Source organism: Prionailurus bengalensis, chromosome B4 (assembly GCF_016509475.1).
Source record: "Prionailurus bengalensis isolate Pbe53 chromosome B4, Fcat_Pben_1.1_paternal_pri, whole genome shotgun sequence".
In the NCBI taxonomy this organism is placed as follows: Eukaryota; Metazoa; Chordata; class Mammalia; order Carnivora; family Felidae; genus Prionailurus; species Prionailurus bengalensis.
Genome location: NC_057358.1, coordinates 89,483,310 through 89,508,306, shown reverse-complemented (window position 1 = coordinate 89,508,306; position 24,997 = coordinate 89,483,310). Strand labels below are relative to the sequence as shown.

The window sequence follows — 24,997 nt, the reverse complement described above, 5'->3', positions numbered from 1 at the left end:
GCCACTTCCCTCCTTCCTTGGCCCTTACTGGTGTCCTCTCTAAGGCCCAAGCGCGGTCCAGGCGGCAGCGCGCTCACGAGCTCGCCGCTTGCGGCGTTCGCGCGCACGCACGCTTGTGCGCACGTTCCCTGAGAACCCGGAAGTGCGAGGGAGAGGAGAGCCACGTGGGTGGAGCTGGATCGCAGCTCGCATGGGGGAGTCTATCCCGCTGGCCGCCCCGGTCCCGGTGGAACAGGCGGTGCTGGAGACGTTCTTCTCTCACCTGGGTATCTTCTCTTACGACAAGGCCAAGGACAATGTGGACAAGGAGCGAGAGGCCAACAAGAGCGCGGGGGGCAGCTGGCTGTCGCTGCTGGCGGCCTTGGCCCACCTGGCCGCGGCCGAGAAGGTCTATCACAGCCTCACCTACCTGGGGCAAAAACTAGGTACCTCCGCCCCGCCCCCCGTGCCCTTTGAGGAGGAAGGAAAGGGGGTCTATTCCCCGATCGGCAGTGGCTTGGGTTCCCTGTCTCTGTCACTTCTAGCCTCAGGCTCAACTTGGCACTCCCAATTCTCCCACCGTTCCCTTCCTTCCCTCGGCTTCCACAAACCCCGCCCACTGGCCTCTGCTGCTGTTAGATTGGCCACCCGGGTGGATGCTCTTTGCAGGGCTGTGCCACAAACCGATGGGTGTATCCATTTTGCTCAGTGCATGGATTGGTGCCGTAAATGAGAAGTTAAGCAAACTGTATGTCTTCACTCTTCTGATCAGTGACACTGTGGCCAGAGGAGCAAAACTTGCCAACACAACCTAGTTATAATTAATGAACACTTTTATCCGGCCTCTTAAGTTTAAGGCCCCTGCGAGTTGCAGATGGAGTCCTACCCCCTCTTCCTAGGCTCTCAATAAATATTTAATGAATGAGGAAATGAATACTGGACAGGAAAGGCAAGAAATATGCCTAACACTAGCAAGAGGGGACTTACGGGGGAAATGGTAAACACTCTTACTCCGTCATAAATCTTGCCCCTGAAAATAAGATGCAAGAGCAACTGATTTTCACTACAGAAACAATTAGTATGAGTAGATCAGGAGGACATAAAGTATGTGAAAGCCAAAGGCTATGCATACAAAATATTACGGCTTACAATTATCAGCAATAAATACTATAAGTCCCAGAGCTTTCAAAGTTGTGTTAGTATTGTGGCCTATGTTTACACCCTTTCATTATCAGAAAGCACAGGGTTGGGTATGAGTGAAGAACACGTATATACAATGTAGAATAGAAAGGTAAAATTGAGTGCAGATTCCATTTTGATTGTTAACCCCTAGTTTCCTTACATTTCCTGAAAGTGGCCATGTACATACTGCTGTCAGTAAACACCCAAGGGGTAGGGCTTTCTCAGATCTTAACTTCTGCCTTAGCTGTTCAGGTAATGACTTGTTATTTAGTATGTTGACGTATTGGCAAAAACTGGTCAGATAGATTCACCTTGTGTGTTTTTTCCACCCCTTTTTACAGTGGTACTTCTCACAAATTTGCAGTTGATGTTGCAGTATTATTATTCCCCTTTCTACAGATTGCCAGATTGTTTGTGCTCACTGGTGTAGGTAGTTGACAGATCTCAAACTGGAATACCTGCTTTTGAAGTGTCAGATTGTGTTCTTATCCATGTGATTTATAAAAAAATGGCATATGTATTCTACTTTAAATCTACCTTGTATATACAGTTGACCCTTGAGCATTAGGGGCTTGAACTGCCTGGGTCCACTAATACACGGATTTTTCCCATAAATACAGTACAGTAAATGTATTTTCTCATCCTTTATGATTTTCTTAACATTGTCGCTTCTCTAGTTTATTATAATACAATACATAATACTGTATATATATATACAATATATATACGTACAAATAGATGTACAAATATACAAAATGTGTTAATCTACTGTTTATGTTATCAGTAAGGCCTCCAGTCAATAATAACCTATTAGTAATTAAGTTTTTGGGGAGTCAAAAGGTATACTTGGATTTTCAACTGTGTTGGGGGAGGTCGGCACCCCAACACCCTCCTCTGTCACCCCCAGCTCTGTTCAAAGGTCAACTGTATTTAGAAATGCAGAGGATTCTGGCTGTAAAATTGAAAGTGGGTAATTTTCTGGCAGTTTTCGTTATTTTTAGATTCCCCCACTTCATGAAGAATGGTAATTGACCCCAGTGCCATGATTCTTTTTAAAGCTCATGTATGAGAATTTGATAAAACCCATGAACTTGTATATGAAAAATATATGTGTAATACAATTTTGCATATAATCTGAGAGGGTTCAGTGGATTTCCTAAAGCCTATTTATGGACCCCAGCTTAAAAAATCTGTTATTCTAGTTTAAGTTGTATGTGTCTGGTTGGTTTTTGGTAAACAGAACTAGCTGCCTGTGTGTAAGAGCATGTGTGAGACCATCACTGTCCCTGACTTGGTTCTTTGCAATGGCCCTTATTATGTAAAGTGACTAGTTCTGCACGGACGCCCAGCTTGCATGCATGAACCTGAAGGCTGCACCTTGAAACTGACCCAGGAGCCATTTACACTATGAAACGTGCCCTGGCATGGTTCAGACTCCCAGGTGATCTGTCACTTCTGAGTAAATGTTCTGAAAATGGCATGTTTAACCTCAATGCCTCATAACTTATACCCATGTGTAGTAATTGTAGGCTCCCGATTTAAAATTTTAACTTTGCAGATATCTTACGGTTTTTTGATACTGAGAGTGTTTGTGATAATGTGCTTACAATATGATTTTGTGATTATTCTGTTGACTCCATTTTCTTAAAACCTTGGGGGAAAATTTTTGTGTTGCCACTTAGACATTCCCATGTTTTTCAAATACTTTGCTAATTAGAATGTTTGTATGGTTTTCTTTAAAAAGCAAAACAAAAAGTTTTATGTGTATTTTTAAACATTTAAAACATGGTTCAAAAAAGTGAGTCTTTCTGACTTCACTCTCACGACTAGTGTTCATCAGAGACCTTAGCAGAGAATCCTGTTTATTCATGCACATGTCAGCAAACACTATAGGCAAAGGACAGGCCTGACAGGGAGCCTTCTGTTCCTGTATTGGCTCAGTTCTGAAAAACTTTGGGTGGAGTCCTTTCTTATCCTGGAGCTTTCTCTTTCCTTTGAGGGGAGAATATACCTGTTTGGGGATGGCTTAAAATATGCCATCTCAATGCCTTTGGAGGATTTTAGGTCATACTTTTCTCCCTTTGGTTTCATTACGAGAGGGTTTCCTCAACCTCTGGCTGTTGGAATTTAGCATGGTAGAAAATGCCTTAACTTGAGAACTGATGTTTACAAATTACCATTAACAAGAAGCTGTGGAACAAAATACTCAATTAGATATTTTACATACTCCTTTAATATATTTGTTATGTGAAATTTTATCATGTGAGATGGACCACTGAAATCTTGAGAAATAATGAGGATTCAATACATAGAGCCTTCTAGAAATAATTCAAAATAACTGTATTTTGTAAACTCAAAAAATTGAAAAGAGGAAGGTGTCTGATGTCTCTGATTCCTTGTTTCCCAGTATGAAGGAAGGCCCGTCCCCATTGGATATTCCTTACCAGGATAGTCAACAATAGGATTGTGCTCCGGAGAGATTGGAGAACAGAGACCTGTTTAAAAGAAATGCATTGGTGGTCTCTCCCTTCCTTATAGTGTCCCTTGGTTTTACATATTAGTGATGGTGTTTATTGATAAGATATTCACAGTATTTTTGTATTTATGTGGTGTTTCCACTCCCTCAAATAAGGGTAATCTGACAAAGGAAGGTATCCCTTTTTCACCAAGGCCACGCTGTTTAACAGCGGAGGTGAGTACAGTTGAAATCACCTAGCTATCTTTCAAATAGATGCTATTCTTTTTTACAGTACGTGAAGCTCCCAATTTACCATAGAGTTTTAGAAGCTCACTTAGATAGTGGTTACAGTTTTCTTATATCAGGTATGAATGGAAGGGAAGGGGATTATGGTTGTGGAATATGTGCTTTGCTCCAGGCACATTACATACCAAATGTTATTTCATTTTGTCTTCTTAGCAACTCTGTTACTAGCTGCGTGTTAAAAAACAATGAAGGCTCAGAGTGGCTAAGTCATTTGCACATCACACAGCTTATAAATTCGGAAGCTGAAAGTTGGAACTAAGTCAGACTTCCAGAACTTTTAGATTTTTTTTTTAAAAAGATTTTGTTTTTAAGTAATCTGTACACCCTACATGGGACTTGGACTCACAATCCTGAGATCAAGAGTCACACACTCCACTGACTGAGTCAGCCCAGGGATTTTGCTTGGTACTCTATTGCCTTCCTCAGCTAGGAGATTTTTTTCCTGAACTTGGACACAGAGGTCTATTTATTCCATACTGTCGCATCACAAAATCTGCCAAGTTAGACTGAATACAGGCAAGGAAGGAAGGCAAACCCTTCAGGGTACAGTCCTGTGTGGGATGTTAGTGCTGGGGTCAATCCACCTGTACCGCATAGTTTTTGCCGCTGTTAGCAGGAGGAATGATTTGAATGCTAGTCAGTTTGTTTAGGCAGTATATTGAAGAAAACATTTTTAAGTATTAGTAGTTTATGGAATAGTAGGAAGGTGACAAAACTTCTGGGTTTGCCCAGGGCTGACGGGGTTCCCAGGACATGGGACTAAGGGTTTTCCGAGAAGCCAGACCTTGAGTGCCAAGACTTGGAAAGTCATGGAAAAACTGGGACAAGGTGGTCACAGTAGTAGGAAGGGATGTAAGATTCATTTCTTGAAACATAAATGGGGCCCTAAACTAAAAACAGCATTGTGAGATGTTTCATTTATTAAGGGGATAGTTTACAAATCCCTTGATACATAATTTTCACTCCTAATTGATATGTTTAGAATAGTGATAAATTTCTTCATTAAACTATTTTGTGTGTATCAATAGAAAATGTAAACTGTCACCCATTTCTGAGGGTTTTATATATTCCTGAGAATTAGTGTTTTAAACTTGCCCTATTTCTTTTCATTTTCCTAATGTCTTACCTGTGACCCTTTAGTGGGGTGCAGAATTGCTTAAGAAAACATCTATGAAGCTGAAGCTGGCTCTATAATTATTAGAAATAGAGCTCATCATGCATTAATACAGAAGTAAGGAAATGCTGTCTGTGCCACTTGATTCTTTTTAACTATTGAAAAGGATGTATTTGGTCTTTTTTTTTTTTCTTTCTGATTTGCTTTGGAACCCCTGAATTACACCAGCAGTTATTTATAATTGCTTCCTGCTCTTAATAATTCACAGCATGGTGCTTATTTTGTTATAACCTATAGTGTCAACCTTGTCAAGAGTACTAAAGATTTCAGGGCACCTGGCTGGCTCAGTGTGTGACTCTTGATCTCGGGGTCATGAGTTCAAGCCCCATGTTGGGCATAGAGTTTTTTTTTAATTTTTAATGTTTATTTACTTTTGAGACAGAGAGAGACAGAGCATGAGCGGGGTAGGGGGAGAGAGAGAAGGAGACACAGAATCTGAAGCAGGCTCCAGGCTCTGAGCTGTCAGCACAGAGCCCAATGCGGGGCTCGCACTCACGGACCATGAGATCATGACTCGAGCCAAAGTTGGACGGTCAACCGACTGAGCCACCCAGGCACCCCGGGCATAGAGATTATTTTAACAAAAGGACTAAAGGTTTTCTTTTTTTCCTCTGGGGCCCCAGTAGTCTGTGTTCTTGTGTAAGGGAGATACACATATGTGTATTTTCCATTTTCTGGTATGGCTTAAAAGCTAAGGCAAAGGAAAATGCAACTCTAATGCAGAAATAAAATTTCCTGATTTATCAGGAATAACAACAGTGTTTTCCGATCGGGTATTCTTTTTTGTTTTAAATATATTTATGTGGAAGGAGGGCTGTTTAGATCCAGGTTGATGTCACTTACTAGGTCAATTATCCTCTGAAATAAATGTGAATCCTCATTGAACCGGGGTGAGGGAGAATCGGTACACGGGTAAGGAAATCATACGCAGATGCATTGCCACACTAATGAGTTGTACCAGGCATTCTTTCTTCTTCCTCGGTGAAATCACGAGTCGCAAAATATTTGAATTGGCGGCTGATGATAACTTACTGAGCTCAGTAGGCTCCACTCCTTTCCGTGTGGATGCTGGGAGGGCTTTTGCCCTGCTTTCTCTTCCTTACTTGTCATATGCTAATGTCTTTTGCCTACCAGGGGGCCAGTCCTTCTTCAGCAGGAAGGATTCCATCCGCACCATCTACACTTCCCTGCACAACGAGCTGAAGAAGGTGGTGACTGGCCGCGGGGCACTAGGTGGGACCGCCCCTCACGTGGAAGAACTGCTTTCCCACCTGTCAGAGCAGCTCTGCTTCTTCGTTCAGGCCCGGATGGAGATCGCGGACTTCTACGAGAAGATGTACACCCTCAGCCCGCAGAAGTTCATCAATGCTGAAGAGCTCGTTGGCCTCTTGGACACCATCCTCAAGAAGTACAGCTCCAGGTGAGTGTAGGTGAGGAGGGAGGGAGGGACAGGCGTGGCAGCGTCTCCCTCCCATCAGACGAGGTCTTTCCCCCACACTCGTGAAACCCCCCGTCGTTAAACAGCCGTGAAGCGGAGAAGTAGTCGTTTTACATTTTATACGTATTAATTAAGCACCAGGTGTACCTTAGGTGCCTTCTTTAGGCGTCATTAAACGCCATGCCGGGTGGATACTTCTCCAAACAATGGCCAAAGACCAAGAGTGGAGAAATCCTTAAAAGATGTATTATAACTGATTTTGCTGCTTATAAAAGAGTTCACACGAGCAAATTGTGTATAAAATAATGTGACTTCTTAACAAACCATTATTCAAATAAATGTCCCTTTCAAAGTAATCACCTTGGTGAGTCATCCACTCATTCCTCCGATGTAACCATTACTTAACATGTGTTGGAAACTCCTTTATAATTGCTTTCAGTGCCTGTGGCATAATTTTGGTTTTGTTTTTAACTTCCTTAGTGGAGACAGGCATCTGTACTTTTGAGGAAGGCATACTTGAACTTTTTTGATAGTCAAAAAGCTATTTGTAGCCAACTTAATTTTTTTTTTTTTAAAGACATTGATCAGCTGGAAAACCTGTCTTTGAAGGCAATTGCTACTTAAAAAAAAAAAAAAAAAAAAGAGCCTGGCTACATGTAATGTATTGCTCACTTCCTACCCAAAAAGCAATACCCAAGGAATTTGAGAAGCATTGTGTATTATTATTCAACTGTAGAAAGGAATGGAGTACTGATACATGCTACGACATGGATGAATCTTGAGTAATTATGCTATGTGAAAGAAACCAGTCACAAAAGATCACATAGTGTATCGCTCTGCTTATAGGAAATGTCCAGAATAGGCAAAGTCATAGACACAGAATGTAGCTTACAAATTTATAGACACAGAAAATGGTTGTCAGGGGTCAGACGGGAAGGTGAGAATGGGGAGTGACTGCTAATGGATATTGAGTTCCCTTTTGGGGGGCCATGAGACTCTTCTAAAATTAGATAGTGGTGATGGTTGCACAACTCTGATTAAACCATTGAATCCTATACCTTAAAAGAGTATATTTTGGGATGGCTGGGCGACTCAGTCGGTTAAGCATCCGACTTCGGATCAGGACATGATCTCACAGTTCGTGGGTTTGAGCGCCACATCGGGCTCTGTGCTGACAGCTTAGAGCCTGGAGCCTGCTTTGGATTCTGTGTCTCCCTGTCCCCCTGTCTTCCCCCACTTGTGCTCTTTCTCTGTCTCTTAAACATGAATAAATGTTAAAAAAAAATTTTAACAAATGTATTTTTTTTGTATATGAATTAAATAGCAAAGCTATTATTAAAAAAACAAAACAAAAAACAATGATTTCATAGCATCATGAGTTTGAGCCCCATGTCAGCCATGCTGACAGTGTGGACCCTGCTTGGGATTCTCCCCCCCACCCCCCATCTCTCTCTCTCTCCCTCTCTGCCCCTCCCTTGCTCTCCCTCAAAATAAATAAATAAACTTAAAAAAAAAACACAAAACCATGCAATGAACACACAAATATATTTTCCCTGGACTCATATTATTAAAACATCACCATGTTTGTTTTATATCTCTCTCTATAAAATTTTATTTACCATCCCCCCCCCCCCCCCCGCATTGTTTGGAAGTTATATCATCATGACACTTTAACCCCAAATACTCAGATTGTATTTTCTGAGAACTATACAAAACTGTAGCATAGTTTTCCCAGGAAATTCAGCACTGATTTTCTACCATCTGCAATAAATAGTCCATATTCAGATCTCTCCAATTATCTCCAAAATGTCTTCTAGTTATTTTTTATCGTCATGTATTTTCTGTTTTTTGACATTTAAAATTTTTGTTTTTAGTAGGCAATACATTAATATGGCTCAAAATTTATAAAGTACAAAAGAATACATAGTGAAATGTGCCCCTGTCCTTCATCTAATTCTTTTCCTAAAAGGCAATGAATGTTGTCAGCAAGTTCTTCCTACCCTTCTAGAGAGACAGTCCATGCATATAAAAATACACATTCTCTTTTTTTAAACAAATTTTACATGTTAACAAATTTTCTGTTTGGAAATACTTTATTTCTTCCTAAAACCTGATTTGTACTTTTTTAAATAAAATAGTTTTTTGAAATCCAAAAACATAAGTACAGTTGGAGATAATGATTCTCAAGGGGAAGAGATCTCACGCGGCGATTCCCAAATGCTAATGTGAAAGTGGTTTGCTGAACCATTTGGGAAGTTTAAGAAAACAAACCATACCTGGGCCTCCCCACTACTTACCGCAAGAAGGTAAGATTTAATGATTTTGGACTCGTTGCCCAGAAACCTATGTTTTAAAAGTTCCCTGTGATACTGAAAATAGCCTACATGAAAAAATTGTTTGGATAAACCAGAGAAAGTTGCCAACACTGGGATATACTAGTACTGAACCTTAACAGAGTGTGTGTGTGTGTGTGTGTGTGTGTCTGTCTGTCTGTCTGTCTCCTAGGAGTGGTTATTACTATTTACCTATTTTCATTTTTATTTTATTAGATTTGTGATCTATCATCTTTTCAAAAAGTATTTATTTATTTATTTATTTATTTATTTATTTATTTATTTAGAGAGGTGGGGGGAAGGGGCAGAGAGAGAGAGGGAGAGAGAGAATCCTAAGCTGGCTCTGCACTGTCAGCACAGAGCCCGATGTGGGGCTCAAACTCACCAACCATGAGATCGTGACTAGAGCCCAAATCAAGAGTTGGAGAGGACTCAACTGACCGAGCCACCCAGGTGCCCCAAGATTTGTGCTCTTTGAACCTTCTTTGAAACATTCCACTTCCCAGAGCTTTGAGAATTTCTTCCATCTCCTGCAAAAGTCCAGCTTTCATTCTTGAAGCTCTTAGGGCAGTACTTGGCTGTACCCCTCATCTTTCTGAGTGGACACAGATGGAATCTGATGGATCTGGGTTGCAGTGTCACTTAGGGTCAAGGTGTTTTCATCCACAGTCTCCATCTTCCATCCGTGCTGCCTTTATCTAATTAGTAGGGAGTTACTGATTATAGATACATCCTAGCCTGAAAATTATCTCATTTAGAAGCCTTGGGTTACATTTGAACAACATAAATTCCTTGGTTAAGAAATTCTGCAAAGTTGAAATTCTGTATAATATGGTGATTTTGGGAGGGAAGTAGAATTATTCTAGGTATAAGTTTAGCATGCTTTGCCCTTTGCCAGGATAATATCCATTTTTCTGTAGACCTTTTGATTTGGCATCTGTGCCACACAAAACACATTTCTTTCATGGTTCCATTGTTCTAGAGAAATAATTCATGTTTTGGTGTTCTGTTGTATTGAAAGAGTTAATCCTTTTCCCAAAAGACCCAGTTTATCTTTCAGGGAATGTTTATTTGTCCCAATATATCTGATTCATGTCAGAACGCTTATAAAATATTGTGTGAATCTTTTATCTTTCCAATGATGAAATGCTTTTGTATTAAAAAATTAACAAGCATGATGTATATCACAGAGTCTAAACCTCTGGCCCTGAATTGAGATGCAGATCCTGTGTGACTTATTGCAAGGTCCAGTCTACTTTCAGAGACAAACGAGAAGGATATTTTGTTTCTTTTCTTTGGAAGTCGGTTGTGTTCAGAGTAGAAAAGTGTTAAAGGTTTCCTTTTTTGGTGAACTTATTACAGTATTAAGCAAGTGTAAATTATTCCTTCAGCATCACAGTCAGTTATGATGCTGCATTTCAAGTTGAATAATTAACATGAATCATATGAGTTTTTATTTGTGTGCCCTTTAGAAGGAAAAATATGAATTTAGCTCATGCAGGATCAGGATGTCTACTGATGAAGTTTTGGGGTGGTAATGTGGGTTCATGGGGTCCGGAGCCAATGACCCAGAAAGAATTCTTGAAGATGTCTTTGATGCAAAAGATGATGTTATTAAAGCATGTGGAGAGGACCCATGGGCAGGAAGAGCTTCATTGGGATGGTGACGGGTAACTCGTTTTCCAGGACCTTGAGGGGCTGGCTGTTGCTAGGGAAATGCCATTTATTACTATTTAATAAAACCTCAGTCATGAGACCTTTCAGATATATATATGGGGGTTAATAAGCTTGGAGTATGATTGCCAGCATATATCTTGAGGCAGTTGAGATAAAGGAAGTTGACTTACAGGATCCTCGAGGTTGGGATAATGTTAAACTAAGGTTCTCTTTTGCCCCCAGCACAGTGTCATCCTTGAGGCAGCTGAGCTCCTAAAGGGAGGTCACTCTGCTGGTCTCAAGGACTTGTCAATGGACCAGAGGCAGTAAGGGAATTTAACTTTTCATTTGCCTTAGTTTCCCACATCACTATGGCAAACACTTCAACCCCTTTCCTTTGTTCTTGGACAGCCAGGAGTGTCTGGGGAATATCATACATATTCCACCCTGGGGTGGGCGGGGGGGGGAGGGGGGCAGTGTGTGTCAGCCTATATTTTGCCCTCAGCTTGCCCCAAGCTTCCTCATCACTACTATCCCTTGAATACTTTTGAGGCGAGGTAGAACTTGTTTTGTTTTTTTCCCAAGGAAGCATCAGTGGAATACTTTTTGATTCTGTGGAATTCATTTTGAATTTACTTACCTGTGTTATACAGTGCACATAAAAGAAGATTCTGGCTAATTTTTCTATTTCATAGTTAAAATAAAACTAGAAGATAGGCTATAACTGCAAAATATTTACTCTCCTAAATCAAGAGTATAATTTTAAGAAGTAATTCTTTCAAAGAAGTAAGCAATTATTTATGCATTCTAGACTGCTTTAAAAAAATCCCTCCTGTGGCAGTAGTAATATATCATTAAGTGACTTACATCCTTTAATTATGATTTTACAGTTAGATTTTAAGGAACTTTTTTTTTTTGAAGAGTTTCCTTTTAAGTAACCTCTACACACAACATGGGGCTCGAACTCATAACCCCAAGATCAAGAGTCACATACTCTACCAACAGAACCAGCCAGGTGCCCCAGAGAACATTTTTTTTAATTGAATTACATAAAATTTTTGTTTACATTTTAGGGAGCACATTTTTTTTTTATCTGAATGCTTCAGATGACAGGATTCTCACCAAGGGCAGAACTGTGATTTATTTAGGCCTTGCACCCTTTTTCCTTCAAAAAAAGATTCGTGATGATAAGTGAAATTAACTGTTGGTTGTGTGTGTATCATTCAACAAGCTGACTTTTCACTCACTGCAAATTTCATTAACAGAACCACAGTGCAGTTTCTGTGGGACACATTCTACCCTAGGCATTCAACACGCCTTGATTTTTTTTTTTTTTTTAATTTCTTTTTTCAACGTTTATTTATTTTTGGGACAGAGAGAGACAGAGCATGAATGGGGGAGGGGCAGAGAGAGAGGGAGACACAGAATCGGAAACAGGTTCCAGGCTCCGAGCCATCAGCCCAGAGCCCGACGCGGGGCTCGAACTCACAGACCGAGAGATCGTGACCTGGCTGAAGTCGGACGCTTAACCGACTGCGCCACCCACGCCTTGATTTTAACAGTGAGGACTACTGGCCTTCTGTGATCTTGCCCCAGTCTCTCTTTTCAAATTCATATATGTCCCATCAAATGCCTTAAATTGTCCCCAAACTTTTAGTAAAAAGGAAGAAGCTTCAACGAGAATTCTTTGAGGATTTTAAGCAGAAGCCAAAAAACATCCATAATCTAATGTATTCCTGGTAAGTATTTGCTATTTCCTACCCTGGTCCCTTATTTGTTTTGCCTGGAATGTCCTTGAACTCCGAGGGGAAGAACATATCGGTTCCTTCTACCCTTCTAAATTCTCAGCAGGGGGCCCTTTACAAAAGACAAATTAACATGAGGAAAACATACCAGTGTATTTAATGTAAGTTTTACGTGGCAGGGAGCCTTCATAAAATAACGAAGACCCAAGGAAGCTGTGAAACCTGTGTTTTCATGGTACATTTTGTTATAAAACAAGATTCAGCTGAGTACATTTGAAGATGTAAGAGTTGTTGGGAGATGTGCTGGGACAAAAAAGGGAAGGAGCCAAGAGTAGAAGGCTGGGGCAACCAGCAACGCCTGTTCTTTCAGATTCCTCTCTGTGTCCCTGGTCTTTGGAGGTAAGGATGCTCCTTTGCTTAGGGTAGGGGGAGGGCACCTCTCACTTGAGGGTTTTATGACCTGCTTCAGGGGAGGGTCAGGAAGTGTTTCCTGCACATATTCCTCAAATTTATTCAGCTTAAAATAGTATACCAAGATGCCATATCTTGGGGTAGTATGTTCTGAACCCTGTCACACTGCATCATGTATCAGTTGCTATTGCCACAATCGTTCTGTATAACAGACCATCCTAAAATTCACACTTACAGGCTTGTGAGCCTACTGGAAGTTGGCCCGACAGGCCCGGCTTAGCAGGGTGGCTCTGCTTAACACTGTTGGTCTCACTGGGCTTGCCTTATTACTGTCAGCTTTGGGCTTAGTCTGCTCCACATGTACTCGTTCATTCTGAGCCCGAGGTTAGTGGGGAGGCAGCTACACGGTGGCTATGGCCCAAGTGCAAAAGAACAAGCCCAGCCAAGCTCATTTGAAGCCTTTGCTTGCATCACATCTGTTAACACGTGTTTCCTTTGACCAAAGCAAGTCACGTGGCCCAGGCCATAATCCAGGGATGGGAACGTGCACTCTGCCTCTGGCGGGAAGACTTGCAGAGGTTGTGGAATTGGAGGCGATTAAGAATGGGGCCAGAGGGGCACTTGGGTGGCTCAGTCGGTTGAGCATCTGACTCTTGGTTTGGGCTCAGGTCGTGATCTCATGGTTTGTGAGTTTGACCCCATATGGAGCTCCACGCTGACAGTGCAGAGCCTGGAATTCTCTCTCTCTCTCTCTCTCTCTCTCTCTCTCTCTCCCTCTCTCTCTAAAAAACTTAAAAAAAAAAAAAATAAATAAAAGAATGGGGCCAGAAATGAAAGCCCTCACCTTTACCTGGCTAAATCCTACCTGCTCTTTAAGCTTCATGGCTCAATTCAAATTCTGTCTCCCTTATGGGCTGCATAATCTTTCAACCAAAAGAAATTGCTTTTTCTAAAATCTCATTTTATTTTGTATCTCTCATAAGAGATGTATTACTTCCTACTTGTATCGATTTATAAGTACCTCCTTCTACCATGGAAAGTCCTATAAGGCAGACTTTTGGCTAATGCATCTTGATATCTTCAATGTATTTGTATCTAAAAACTAGTAGAAGTTTGTTTTTTTTTTTTAATTTTTTGTTTAATTTGAGATAGAACGCGGTGGGGGGGAGGAACAGAGGGAGACAGAGAGAGAGAGAGAGAGAGAATCTTAAGCAAGCTTCGTGCTTAGTGCAGAGCCTGATGCAGGACTCGATCTCACAACTATGAAATCATGACCTGAGGCGAACTCAAGAGTTGGATGCTCAACTAACTGAGCCACCCAGGACCCCCACTAGTAAAAGTTTTAAATGAGAAGAAACGATAGATTTTTGTTCATTATGGTAAAATATACATACTATAAAATTTACCATTTTTTTTAATTAAAAAAATTTTTTTAATATTTATTTTTGAGAGAGAGGGAGAGGAAGTGTGAGAAGGCGGGGGGGGGGGGTGCAGAGAGAGGGAGACACAGAATCTGAAGCAGGCTCCAGGCTCTGAGCTGTCAACACAGAGCCTGACGTGGGGTTCGAACCCACAAACCATGAGATCACGACCCAAGCCAAAGACGCTTAACTGACTGAGCCACGCAGGTGCCCTTGAAATTTACCATTTTAAAATGTATGTAGTTCTGTGGCATTCAGTACGTTCACACTGTGCTACAGATTGTTTTTAATCATTTTCATCTGACTCCTCACATGCATGGGACTTGCATACTTCTTTTGGAAGGAATTCCTTGATGTGGATTTGTAAAGGAGAGAGTTCTCTCTTACCCGCTTTCTCTCTGTCCCCACTCCCTTTCTCTCTCTCTTTTTTGGCTTTTTTTAGAGCAGATGTTCTTTGCAAATAGTTGTCAATTTATTCTGTATTCAGACTCTTCCAACCTCGCTGCCATAGCTGAGGTATATATTTTGGATTACAACAATTTAACAGATCCCCCTATAGTGTGAGTTGTAAATAGGCATGAGGCACAGAACAAGAATGGAAATGGGGAAATGATACATCATAATGCTAATCTCAAAGTCTTGGCAGAATAACATTAACATGAATTTTTGGCTCTTCTTTAGGATGAAAAATAGCTTCGAAATTCACATTCATCCTAATAAATGTTGAACATATAAACAGTTTTAGTTTATGTTTGTGGAAGAGCTTGTTCAGAATTCTTTCTGAAGATTAGTACAGAGAATTCATGTTCTTTCAGAGAGACCGTTGGATATAAATGATGATTTCCAATGAGGCAGAAAAATGGAGTATTGTTATTTGTGGTAGAATTTTCTTCAATCTCATACCGTTTTCCTATTATTGACAGTCTTTACTATGTTCTGAGTTCCTTGGCAAATTTTCTTGATACCCATGATTATAGAATCTTGTGATGTTTTATGGTCATTAAGTGTCAAAGGGCCTAAAGGCTAAGGTGGTAGGAACATTTCTTACACTTCAAAAGTTTTGAGACGTGCTATAGTGGGGTTGTGTGTGTGCATGTGTATTAGACTTTCTTAATGTTTACTTCAAGCATGTAATCTTTGGAGAGTGCAAATTAGTTAATTAATTACTAATTAAGTATATGAGCTGGGGATTTGAAATCTGGTTTCTCTCTCTGATTCCCCGACCCCCCCCCCCCCCCCCGCTTTTTTAAGTTTATTTATTTCTTTTGAGAGAGAGCACAAGCTGGGAAGGGGCAGAGAGACAGAATCCCACGCAGGCTCCACGCTGTCAGCGCAGAGCCTGACATGTGGCTTGAACCCACGGACTGCAAGATCATGACCTGAGTGAGCTAAGATCAACAGTTGGATGCTTAACTGACTAAGCCACCCAGGCACCCCATCTTTCTGATTCTTTGAATGTATTATTAGACTAAAACCTTCCACTACCCATGTTTTAGCTTCCTTCTCTTGAAGGATATTGAAGGGAAAATACTGGCGATAGAAAAAAAAAATAATGTGTGGTCATGTGAATAACTACATCCTACTTATCACATCAGTTTCTATCTTAAAATATCCAACCTAATATGGACTCTCTAATTAATTTTTAATAATCCCTCTAATTAATGTTTAAATGGATTTTTTAAAACTCTAGGTCTATTTGTGATGATTTTTTTCCTTCACTTTTTAATTGATAACCAGCATTTGCCTCTTCAATGGGGGCCAAGAGAGCCATATGAGAAGCCTCTGCCTTGTTGACAGTGAAGCAATTAACTTATGTGGGTTCAGGCCTGTAAATCATCTCCCATGGTGCCTGGGGCATAGGATATGCTCAGTAAATGCTAGATCTTGCCCACATATTTGAAATCAGGGTCACTTGCAGTTGCTTTAGACCTTTAGGAAGAGTATAAGGGCTTGGCGTTGGCTCCTGGAGGAGAGAGCATCAGGCCAGAGAGACACTAATCACCCCCTGGGCATGTTTCAGAAGAAGACTGAGCAAGAAAGCTCTACATGGTCCATACAGAGAGGACCTTCCTTGCCATTGTTACAGAATTTTATTTAGATCACAAACAACAGAATCAATGAGGCAGAAAGTAAGATTCAAATCTTCACATAGTTGGTTTACCATGTTTACTGAATCTCTGCTCTGTGCCATGTGTTTTAGAGATAAAGGAGTGTAGGAAGTAGGCAGTGTTGACTTGTCCTCAGGGAGGAGCTCAAAGCAAAGGTGACCATGTGTCCCAGTTTGCCTGGCAAATTATGCAATGAAGCTACTAACGTGGAAGACAGGTATTAAGAAACAAGAAGAGTAAATTGGCTGACTAGTGTGGGCGTGAACGGAGAAGACCTTTCCGAGGAAATGACTCTGAATAGGAAACCTGAAGCATCAGAAATAGGTATCGAAGGGAAAGGGTCATGTTCTCACTTGCCTCAGGCTCTTCACACTTCGCTTTTTCCCCCTGTTCCTGAAGGAGACATACTCCCACTCCTCTCTCCTCCCACTGCACAATATTACTGTTAACAAACGGAGTAGAAAAAATGTTTTACAAACAGGTAGCAGTCCATGAGTCGTAAAGTTAATTTAGTGAGTAGTGATCCAATTTAAAACAAGTAAATATTGAAGTATTAGATTTTTTTTAATTTAGCTACTACTTTGTTTTTAACTGTGACTAAAATATGAAGGAGGGGCGCCTGGGAGGCTCAGTCGGCTAAGCATCCGACTCTTGATTTTAGCTCAGGTCGTGATCTCATGGTTTGTGAGTTCGAACCCTATATTGAGCTCTGGGCTGACGGTGTGGAGCCTGCTTCGGATTCTCCGTCTCCCTTTCTCTCTGCCGCTCCCCTGCTCGTGCTCTCTCTCTCAAAAGTAAATAAACATTAAATATGAAGGAAATTCGGGGATAGGATTGAATAAGAGCTTACCTTCTGGAGTTACTATGGAGTTACCATAATACCTTGTGGAGTTACTATGCACATTAAGTAAGTTTATATGTGTTACGTACACATTTAAGATATGTTTTAGTGACTTTGTTTTTCTTTTTACCTGTGCTTCTTTAGGACTACATCCTGAAAAAGAGGATGCCTTGTTTTGATATTTATGTGAGTTATATAATTCCCAGAATGAATAAAATAGGTTAGGAAAGAAGTACAGCTAATTTCATTTCTTTGTATTTGAAAGGAAGGGAACCATGACTCTCATGTTCTGTTTAAATGTCAGGCTATTTCCACAGGAGGATATGATGCTGACATAACTCTGAAACGGTGAAGTTACGTCAGAACAACTTTTCAAATAAATCGGCATGCAGCCCTTCAACCTTTCCTTCCCCTGCCCCCAAACATAATGTTACTTGTCTGGCCACAGTGTGTTGTTTTGAGGGTAGAAAATGTCAATGTGGAGTAACATTTCCACTTATTTCTATTAATTTCCCTTCCCCTTCAGATTTCACCACCCCATCCTCAGTCCTTTGGAAAGCAGTTTCCAGCTGGAAGTCGACGTCCTGAGTCATCTCCTGAAGGCCCAGGCTCAGGTCTCCGAGTGGAAGTTCCTCCCGTCTCTGGTGAACTTGCACAGTGCTCACACCAAGCTGCAGACTTGGGGCCAGATCTTTGAAAAGCAGCGGGAGACCAAGAAACATCTGTTTGGAGGGCAGTCTCAGAAGGCCGTTCAGCCCCCACACCTTTTCCTTTGGCTAATGAAACTCAAAAACATGCTTCTTGCCAAGTTTAGCTTTTACTTTCACGAGGCATTGAGCCGACAAACGACTCCTTCAGAAATGAAAACGTTGACTGCAAAAGCCAACCCAGACTTCTTTGGGAAGATTTCCAGCTTCATCAGGAAGTATGATGCTGCCAATGTGTCCTTAATCTTTGACAACCGAGGTTCTGAGAGCTTTCAGGGTCACGGCTATCACCACCCCCATTCCTACAGAGAGGCCCCTAAGGGTGTGGACCAGTATCCAGCTGTGGTGTCTCTGCCCAGCGACAGGCCCGTCATGCACTGGCCCAATGTCATCATGATCATGACAGACCGCATGTCCGACCTGAACAGCTTGGAGAAAGTGGTCCACTTCTATGATGACAAAGTTCAGAGCACCTACTTCCTAACCCGCCCAGAACCTCACTTTACCATTGTTGTCATCTTTGAGTCAAAGAAATCTGAAAGAGACTCCCACTTTATTTCCTTCCTCAATGAGCTCTCACTTGCCCTTAAGAACCCCAAAGTTTTTGCAAGTCTGAAACCTGGCTCCAAAGGCTAGCAGGTGATTTGTGTGAAAGGTTTTCAAGACTGGAAATTGTGTTCTTAATTGCTCTAATGATCTACTGTGGTCTATGATTAGAGTTTCCATCCATTCATGCTTCTCCCAGAGCTAAATTAGAGACAGATCCTCCCTAATTGTGTCGCACACTTTATAAGCAATTAAGGCCAATTGAATTAAGTATCCAAAGAGTAATCTAGGAAGTGATCATGACTACTGTGTATAACCGTGGTACAGCGAAGTACTTTCAGTACTTTCTCCTATTTTCCTGTATTTCACGTAGACTGAATATTTATTAGCCTTTGATTTTTCTTTCCACATGTTTTATGTTGTTCTAAACTTTCTGTTTTAATGCAATTCCAAATGCTTTCTCCTTTCCCTTCCTTCCGGGATGAGTAATTGGGATAAGATATTAAATGGCCTTTTCAGAATCAAGGACTGTACGTTTTCTATCTCATAAATTAGCAAAGTTAACATAAAATTATTTTATGATTCTCATCAACAAATTAGTATTTTGGATGCCAAAGCTAGTGTCTTGGTGAAAAATAGCCATCAGTTATTGAAATTAAAGGTGAACCAGAGTGGTCCCATAACATCAGGTGTTTAACAGTTCAGAAGATCCGCAGAAACTTTAATAGTCATGGGCTCTTTTTTGGGGGTGATCTATACACAACTGCATTTCTTCTTACCCTTGAAAAGTTTGAATTTTTCATTCTGTTTGAAAGTTAGCAGAAGCCATTACGTGGGGTTTCTTCATTCTTCAGTATATTATGTGCTTGGCTTTCTGTTTATCACCTTTCTGCTAAAGGCACGTTCATGTTTGACTCCACTCTCTGCTTCCTCTTTGGCTGGAAAAGCATGTAGTCTTAGTTTTTCGTCCACTTTTAGACATTCATGCAACTCAGCCTGCTTTTATAATGTCAAAATGTTGGTCTTGATACCTTGTGCTTGCTAAAAATCAGTTGTGTGTGCCAAAGACCTCTTCATAGTTGAATAATCAGATGAGTACTTAAGCACATCAGAACTTGAGTTTCATGCCTGTCTCCTCCAAATTATTTTTAGAAGCGGTGATGTCTCTTAACACATGCTGCCTTCACACTTTCCTTCTGCAGGTGTTCCTGGGGTAGTAGATGGACCCCTAAATGTATAATGGGCCGTGGAGGACTTCACTTCTAGATTATTGATTACGAATAAAAATAAGCCACAAAGAGTAATTGAGTTGTTACTATCTGATAGTTCCTTCAAAACTTGTGTGTGACATAATCAGATCAGTCCTGTTTCTCATGATGGCACGGAGCCACGGTTTTACTGGGCCGCCACAGCAGGCAAGCTGGCAACATGGGCAGAGCCGCTCCCAGTCTGTGCCAGGAGGCCAGCCCACCTTGGTTGGGACTACCTGGTGGAAGGACCTACTGGCCCATTTCCTTTCCTTTTCCTTTTCCTTTTCCTTTCCTTCTCTTTTCTTTCTTTTCTTTTTTCTTCTCTTTTTTCTTTCTTTTCTTTTGCTTTTTTCAAAATAAAAGTCCTATGATTTATAAAAAGCCAGTTTGCTTTAAATAGAAAGCAGCGATTGACTCCTGCACTTTATTCACTCTGGTCATATAAAAATCCGAACAACACTGAACTTTTATAAAAAACTGGAAAGAATTAGAACTAAAAATTCAAATCACTTTTCTTCCCTTTTGTATTTTTCCGGGAAAGTGAAAAATATTCCTTGGTGTTCACATATTTTTTTTTTTTCTAGAAAACAATCACCATTAGCCTTAATGAAATGATCCCCATGTACCTAAAGAAATATGCTTCAGTGGAACTTGGAGAAGAGTGTAAATAAAACAGACAATATGATATTTAAATAACCAGTCCTTGCCTGGGAAATGTATATTTCCTATGTATTTGAAATGTTTATTTATTTTTAAACATATTTTGGTTCAAGCCAAGAAACAAAGTGATTCTACTGAGACTTGTCCTCTTAAATCAGTAATGAGATGATCTGTAAAGTCTGTGTTTTGGTATAGGGAAGAGTAAATCCGCATATTCTCTGAGGACTGTTTACTTGGAAATTGTTTCTGGGGTGCCTGGGTGGCTCAGTCGGTTAAGCGGCCGACTTGGGCTCAGGTCATGATCTCGCGGTCCGTGAGTTTGAGCCCCACGTCGGGCTCTCTGCTGACAGCTCAGAGCCTGGAGCCTGCTTCGGATTCTGTGTCTCCCTCTCTCTCTGCCCCTCCCCCCTGCTCAAAAATAAATAAACATTAAAAAAAATTAAGAGAAATTGTTTCTAAACCACAACTCGATCAGTTTTTATGCATAACCAGGAGTGTGGTCAACACTTACTGAGTTTGCCAACAAGCCCATCAAGGAGTGTTCATTTTTCGATGTTGTTTGGACACAGGCTGAACATTCACAGCTTTGTCCTCTTGGGTCCAACCTGGTATCTGACTATATCATTTCAGGGTTTTAGGGAGTGTGTGAAAATATAGCCATTGCCCCTTATAAACAGCTTTGCTTACCTCGGTCTCATTTATCCATGGTCACCCGAGGTCTGGAAGCTGAAAGCCAATTCCTCCTCCTGACGAATCATCAGGAAGTCAGTAGCAGCCTACTGCTACCTCACAAAGCCTGTGTCATTCACCTCACTTTATCTCATGGCGTCAGTATCGTATCATCTCCCATCATCAGAGAAGGGTGAGGACAGCACAATCAGATTTTTAGAGACAGAGCCCACATTCACATAACTTGCATTACAGTACAATGTTATAACTGCTCTATTTTATTACTGGTGTTAATTTCTTACTGCGCCAACTTGTAAATTAAACTTTATCATAAGTATGTATGTATAGAGAAAACCATAGTATATACAGAGGTTGGTACTGTATACAGTTTCAGGTGTCTGTTGGGTGTCTTCAGCGTACTTCTTGCAGATAAGGGGGACTACTGCACAGCTTCTTAACTAAGGATTCAATACTCCCGATATTGCTTTGTATATTTCAACACATTGTAGAAAATTCACTTACAAGAAAGAAAACGGTTGGTAACTCACCGCACTCCCGTAGAGTCACTCATATGATCTGTAAAATGCATCCACCTTTTGATCGAGCAGCAAACTTGGCTTTTGTTTTTTCTGTCTTTTTTTTGCTTGTCAGCCTCTGGGCTTACTTCCTTATCTGTAAAATGGGGATAAGAACATATGGGCTGCCTTTTTCAAAGGATATATAAGAATGGAATGACATCATGCATGTAAAAAAGGCTTTGGAGCTTACTTGGGTTTGAAAGCTGTATAAATAAAAGACGGACCATTCTTTCCTTAAACTCAGTACCTCTCCTGTTCTCGTCTTTCTCTTCAGATCTGTGGCATAAGTGTGCTTAGTCATTATGTCTGAACGGTACTTAAAGAACTCGCTTAGAAGAGGAGGCAGATAAATGCCTAACCAACTCACCCTCCCCTCTCTCCTTATTTTAGGGATAAGGTGGTTCTTTGTTTCCAAATTCTTATGCTTGGTTGATAGCATCATTCAGTTCTATGTTCTGATATTTTCAGGGGAGGGGGGGATCTAGGTGCTCTTTTAATTACCAAGAGAGGTGTGTTAAAATCTAACTGTGATTGTAGAGGTCTCCCTTTATTTCTGTAGCATTTTGCCTTTTGTATATTGAAGCCCTTATTAGGCCCATATACATTCACAATTTTTCTTTCTCACATATTGACCATTTATCAGTGTGAAGTTTCCTACTTTATCTCCATCACTACTCCTTGCTTTGAAGTACATTTTGCCTGATATTTTTATGACCCTTCCAGTTTGTTTCTGCTGACTGTTCATATGGTATGTCTTTTCCTATCCTCTATTTGTATCTTTATTTTTAAAGTGTCTACAGTAAGAAATAAAGAGAGAATACGGATTACAGAGAGAAATAGCCAACTCTGCTCTGCAATCTGACAATCTCCACCTCTTGACTGAAGTGTTTAGTTTATTTCATACCTATGAAGTTTTTACAGTCAGGACTTTGCTGATGGTATCCTTAAGCTATCAGTGATCATGCTTTTCTTTTTTTTTTTTTTTTCTTTATGTTGGAAGTTAGATCAAGAGGTTTGATCAGATTTTTCTTTTTCCTTTCTCTCTTTCTTCTTTCTTTCTTTTTTTGTAGTGACTATTGTGTATTTTATTTGGAGGTAGCTAATATGTGGCATTACCTGGATCAATTATATCACTAGAGGTTACAAAACAGTGATATTCTAATTATGTCATTCCTTTTTCATTTGTTAGGAGGAATACTTCTATGAGAATAAACTTTACGTCTATTTGGTTATATTAAAGAACAGTTCCTATAGGAAGGGCTTGATTCTTTTGCCAGTTTTTATCTTAATTTTTTTAAGATTTTATTTTATTCTGGTTTTCTTTTTCAAAGATTTTATTAAAGGTCTTTACAGAGCAAAATCCAAACTCCAGATGCAGCTGCCACGGGGACCCTGTTAACATTGTGGGTACTGGCTGAGGCATGGCAGGGAGTTCTGACTTCCCACCCTCCTGTCCCGAGATGGGGTTGCTGGGGAGTATGTCACATTTGGGTTCCACAATGCTCACATGATCTGGCAGGGAATTCTTACCACTTGGTCAGACTTACCACTTGGGTCTGACGGAAGCATGCTCTTCACTTTGACGCCCAGCACGCCCTGTCTGAGCAGCATATGTCACACAGCAGTGTCCATGTACTAGTTAACAGGGTCCTCACTGTGAGTCATCAGGCCATCCACAAACTTCATGGATTTAGCCCTTTGTCCTTGGACTTTCCCAGACACCACAAGCTCACAGCCTTTGGCCCTACTCTCCATGATGAACCACAAGACACTATAGAAGGCGCTCCACACGGTGAGGCCTCCTAGGAGTTTATAACGTAGAGACTGCCTGGGCAATAGCACACAGACCTCCTGTGGCCACCTTCTCAGCATAAAGCTCTATGCTGCCCTCGGGGAAACCAAACCTCTGCTGAACTACAGGGATCAACTCTTGGATCTGCCAGCCTGTCTCACCCAGATCATTCCGTGCCCTGATAGCCAAGATACTGATTTCTGTCCTGGTTGGTGTAACTTGGACCTCAACCCTGGACGAGCCGCCTTGAGCCAGCTCCTGAGTGAGAAACTCGTTCAGTTCAGCTTCGAAGACGCCATCAGCGATGAACTTCCTCTTCTCGGAAATTTGCTCTGCCATCTTGCTGCTGTGTACCTCTGAAAGGCAAGGCAAGATTTTATTTTTTTAAGTAATCTCTACACCCAACGTGGGGCCCGAACTCACAACCCCAAGATCAAGAGTCTCGTGTTCCACCGACTCAGCCAGCCAGGTGCCCCTCTTGCCACTTGTTCAAATAATGAGTTAGGGGCACCTGGTTGGCTGAGTTGGTGGAACACGAGACTCTTGATCTTGGGGTTGTGAGTTCGGGCCCCACGTTGGGTGTAGAGATTACTTAAAAAAAATAAAATCTTAAAAAAAATAATGAGTTTGTTGTTTAGGATCTTCTACAGACACTGGGGAGTTTTAAAAGAAATGTGTAAGAATTTATGAGGATTTCTGCCTTTTGCCTAATTTGAAACAAGGCAGCCATCTTTCCCCTTATCACAAGACACTTATGTAAATGTTATGATCTTCCTTTATTTCTTCCTCATGGTTAATTTTCTTATCTCTTAATTACCGTTGATGATTTGCCTCTGCTTTTTCCCTTCCTCCCTTAGTTTCTCCCTTAGTTTCTAATATCTTTCTCACTAATTCCACTTAGTCACTTTTTCCCATGCCTCAGGAAGCCAGGGCATACCCCTGTGGTCTCTGACCCAGTTTTGAAAGCATTTGAAAGTATTAACTTCAGGTTTTTAAAAATTTATTAAATCTATTTTTTTTTTTAATTTTTAAAGTTTATTTGAGAGAGAGAGAACATACAAGTGGGGGAGGGCCAGAGAGAGAGGGAGAGAGAGAGAATCCCAAGCAGGCTCCACACTGACAGCACTGATCCCAATGCAGGGCTCAAACCCACAAACCGTGAGATCATGACCTGAACCAAAACCAAGAGTCAGAAGCTCAACTGACTGAGCCACACAGGCACCCCTCAATTTTTTTTTGAGTGTATCCATTTATTTTGAGAGAGAGCAAGCGAGTGAGAGAGAGCACAGAAAGGCAGAGAGAGGGGCAGAGAGGGGGGGGCAGAGAGAGAATCCCAAGAAGGTTCCACACTGTCAGCTCAGAGCCCAACATGGGGCTCAATCTCACAAACCGTGAGGTCATGACCTGAACCAAAATCGAGTTGGATGCTTAACCGACTGAGCCACCCAGGTGCCCCTCATTTCGATTGTTTTTACAACTAGTTAGTCTTTTTTTTTTTTCAACGTTTTATTATTTATTTTTGGGACAGAGAGAGACAGAGCTTGAATGGGGGAGGGGCAGAGAGAGAGGGAGACACAGAATCGGAAACAGGCTCCAGGCTCCGAGCCATCAGCCCAGAGCCTGATGCGGGGCTCGAACTCACGGACCGCGAGATTGTGACCTGGCCGAAGTCGGACGCTTAACCGACTGAGCCACCCAGGCGCCCCCTAGTTAGTCTTTTTTAGGCACTGAGGAAGGAGGGGA

The 24,997-nt window shown here is 41.2% G+C and overlaps 1 protein-coding gene and 1 pseudogene across 1 annotated transcript; one reads left to right on the top strand and one right to left on the bottom strand.

Annotated features, from left to right (window-relative positions):
* Positions 1 to 190: 190 nt before the first annotated feature.
* Positions 191 to 18,826, top strand: KICS2 (KICSTOR subunit 2). Its single transcript, XM_043564812.1, has 3 exons — positions 191 to 425; positions 6,234 to 6,519; positions 17,579 to 18,826. The coding sequence occupies exons 1-3, from the start codon at positions 191 to 193 to the stop codon at positions 18,393 to 18,395; spliced, it is 1,338 nt and encodes a 445-aa protein (XP_043420747.1). The 3' UTR covers positions 18,396 to 18,826.
* Positions 18,827 to 22,347: 3,521 nt separating this feature from the next.
* LOC122473947 lies at positions 22,348 to 23,603 on the bottom strand (annotated as a pseudogene).
* Between the last annotated feature and the right edge of the window lie 1,394 nt (positions 23,604 to 24,997).

Excerpts from the sequence above, each read along its gene's own strand:
- KICS2 (XM_043564812.1), top strand. The coding sequence starts at position 191 with ATGGGGGAGTCTATCCCGCTGGCCGCCCCGGTCCCGGTGGAACAGGCG. Across the intron at positions 426-6,233 it reads CTACCTGGGGCAAAAACTAG|GGGGCCAGTCCTTCTTCAGC; the intron begins GTACCTCCGCCC and ends TTTGCCTACCAG. Across the intron at positions 6,520-17,578 it reads CTCAAGAAGTACAGCTCCAG|ATTTCACCACCCCATCCTCA; the intron begins GTGAGTGTAGGT and ends CTTCCCCTTCAG.